At 38.4% G+C, this 3403-nt stretch overlaps 1 protein-coding gene across 1 annotated transcript in view; it reads right to left on the reverse strand.

Moving 5' to 3' along the window:
* LOC102206369 (extracellular calcium-sensing receptor-like) overlaps nucleotides 1–2350 on the reverse strand; it is a 4722-nt gene extending 2372 nt beyond the window's left edge. The window contains exons 1-6 of the mRNA XM_005753608.1: nucleotides 2175–2350; nucleotides 1698–1992; nucleotides 1509–1595; nucleotides 1159–1428; nucleotides 760–969; nucleotides 376–651 (exon numbers count right to left, since the gene is read on the reverse strand). Of these exons, the coding sequence (XP_005753665.1) occupies nucleotides 376–651; nucleotides 760–969; nucleotides 1159–1428; nucleotides 1509–1595; nucleotides 1698–1992; nucleotides 2175–2284 (1248 nt within the window). The 5' untranslated portion in view covers nucleotides 2285–2350. The remainder of the gene's footprint in view (nucleotides 1–375; nucleotides 652–759; nucleotides 970–1158; nucleotides 1429–1508; nucleotides 1596–1697; nucleotides 1993–2174) is intronic.
* Nucleotides 2351–3403: the final 1053 nt, after the last annotated feature.

Raw genomic sequence — 3403 nt, forward strand, 5'->3', positions numbered from 1 at the left:
TTTTGCGCTAGCTTACGTGGTTGCAGTGCTACCGGGATTTAAAAATAGTTACGCAAAACAGAGCGTGCCCACTCCGATCGGCTCTAAAGGGTTAATATACCTGTACATATTAAAGGCATTGAAATCTAGTTCTAAATTAAACAGGAACATCTCCAATTGTGCCATATATATGCATACTAGTTAATGTGCTCTAATATAAATATATTAAACACTACTTTTGCTCAATATGAAAAATCCATTTAGCTCTCTTCAGCTCATTTCATCTTATTGAATTGGGTTGTTTTTTTTATCCAACAAGGTCAATTTTTTTTCTGAAAGTAATTATAGAATAAATGGTTTACTCAGATGAAGATGAAGTATAAATTAATAACTCACCTCCCATAGCTCCAGTGATTGCAGAGTGGCACAGCTGTGCCCACTGAAAGGCCCTCTTCCTGGCTTGCATTGCAGCATGTCATCAAGGGAATATGCCAGGGCATAAACGGCTTTGTACACATTGTACTCAGGCCGGAGGTTGGAAATGTCCAAGAACTCAGTGTTAACATTTTCTAGATCTTCCTGTCCAGTGCATATTGCACCTCCACCTTCCACCCAACCTGCTGGAGCTGGTGCAAATCTGCACTGAAATGTAAATTCCCAAAACTCATTCACCTGAAATATATGTTTGAAACATATTATTAATAGCTGTATGTGTGTGTGTGTTTTAAAAAGACCAAATAAAAGTTTCGCAGCTAACACAGTAAAGTTTTGAACTCTCACCATTGTCTTTCCATAGCTATTACTGTCAAGTAGATCAGGGCGTATTTGTAATAGGAATTCCCTGAGCCCTGGTATTTCTCCTCGACGAATAGCAATGCCCAGTGTACCACCTAGGTATGGCATGAGCTCAGGTGTTTGAAGCACAGCAGCTGTTGCTGTCCAGCCTTCACTGGCTAACCACTGTAGGCCTGTTACATTCTGCCTTTCTATCTGTGCATTTTATTTCATCAGATATAAAAAGCAGTATTATAAATGGCAACAACTGACATCATCATGACATTGAAGTACTTGCTTGACTTAAAATTAATTCTATATCATTATTTTTCTGTACTCCACTCAAATAAAGACATAATACATGTATTAACCAGTTTAGAGAAACAAATTCTTTTAAAACTGCACCTCTTCCATAAGGTTTATCATGTGAGTCTCAAACACAAAGGCAATGACAACACGAGCCGTGGATTTCTTCATCACATCCACAATCCTTCTGAGTTCATCTGTGTCTTTGTCAGTGGGTAAAACCTCAACATAGGCAAGGCAACCTTCTCCAGACACACTCAGCTCAGATTGTAAGGATCTGGCTGCATGAAATCCATAATCATCATCAGTGATGAGCAGACCTGCCCAAGTCCAGCCAAAATGTTTTAGGATCTGAATCATAGCTCGTACCTGAGTGAATACAGATTAAAACATGAGTGCTGCTCATCAGCTGCTGTTGACTTTTTGTATTGTCCAGATTAATTTTTAACCTGGAAAGCATCACTTGGGATCGTCCTAAAGAAGGATGGATACTTTTGACGGTCACTCAAACAGGAACATGTGGCAAAATAACTCACCTGTGAAAAACAGACAATATGTTGTACATTATTTTCACATTAAATTTACAATTACAGGATTATAAACAAAAATGACATTTTATGGTTAAAGTGATAACTTACCATGGGTACTCTGTACAAACCTAAGACGCTGGAGATAGCAATAGAACGTGTAGAGGAAGAATCACCCACAATCCCTACAACTGGAGGATTTCCAACACATGTATTATGTAATATAATTTGTTCCTCTTGACCACTGACTAATGACAATGCTCCACGGAATCCAATTCCAAGTTCAGCACAGTTGTCATAAAGAGTGTATCCCAACGTCACATTAGGTAGCAAGCTGGAGTTGTTGTTGATCTCGTCAACAGCAAAAGCCATGGTTTGTGCCAGCCTAAATCCTTGTACATTGAAACTAACAAAAAACATTTTGATTTGAAAAATACATCAGGATACGTAGAAATTAGCTGAGCTTTATTAATCAACAAAATATAATTACTTATACTAATATATTAACATAATTACTTAATATTTATATTACCATTAGGTTTGTCCTGTTTCTCTCTTTTTTTTCTGTTGTTTCCTTGTCATACTTACCTGTGGCAAGTAGGCTGTTCTGGCTGTGAGGTAAATAACAGGTCAGAAATGCTTGAGAAAAAGTGGACTGGAAACAGTCCTCCCAGGATGACATCTCCGCTCTTCTGCATTCTGTTTATATGAAATTGCTCCTGTAGTTGGCACGAGGAGGGAAACAGAGAAGATGGTATAGTATAAGAAAAATAAGAATACTGCACAATGAACAAGAGCAAATTGCTTTGTAAAAATGAGCTCATGACAGCTTTCAGATTTTCGGACCCTAGTCATTTCATTTTATTGCTTTGCCATTCCCTTTTATTGAGATGCTGTGTTGATGAATTTTCCATACCACCCATGTGAGAAAAACAAGGTGAAAGGGCGGGGCCTAAAACACATTTCATCAGAGATTGGTTTTGTATCGAGGAAGACTTAGGTAACGCTGTGAGTGTATTACTTTTGTTTATTTTATTCCTTTTTAATGTTATTTTATTTTTCAACAGTTATAAAGGAAGAATGATTTTCTTTTGGTTCAACCAAAATATGAGGTGCACACTGAGAGATATATCAAATTATTGTCGAATTATAATTCATGTACAGCAAAATTCATGGTAAATGTCTCAAAAGGGAATGATAAAAAAAAAATTCCAAGTTCAAAGTTTGGGTTTTCTTTGAAAAAATATCAGTATATTTTTTTTAATCAATATTATCATTTTGAATGCCAGACTAAGTGGACTGGTACCGATCTCATTTCTTGAGACTGGTACCAGTCCAGGTGGGTAGTGGTGAGGGTTTCCTTAGGTTGTAGAGCATGAGGCCAATAAGGAAAGTAGATGGTTGGCATTGACACAATACAGATGGCTGATTACAGAGCCTCGGGAGGCTGAAGTGAAGTAGAAGGTAAGTAATAAGGAAGGGGAGCTGGTAATTGAGTTTAGTTTCTGGCTTGCGGTTGCGCATTCCGCCTTCAGGTTGCGCCGTAAGATGGCCACACCGACGAGAGCACCCAGTCATCTCAGCAAAAATGTTATTATTTATTTTGTACTGCTTTCTATTTCTGTGCGCATAGCACAATCATATACTTGACATGAAACACAAATGCTTTGGGAGCTACGTTCGTCAGCCAGTTCAGATGTTACAGTAGGTTTCAACACCGTGAACGCTCTGCTACCTGGGATCCTTTGTTTACAAACAGGGGGAAATGCGCCGGATTTTTGAGCCGATCCCGACAGAGAAACAGCAAGCCACCTCTG

The sequence above is a fragment of the Pundamilia nyererei genome, unplaced genomic scaffold, assembly GCF_000239375.1.
Source record: "Pundamilia nyererei isolate P.nyererei 1_Seehausen unplaced genomic scaffold, PunNye1.0 scaffold00443, whole genome shotgun sequence".
In the NCBI taxonomy this organism is placed as follows: Eukaryota; Metazoa; Chordata; class Actinopteri; order Cichliformes; family Cichlidae; genus Pundamilia; species Pundamilia nyererei.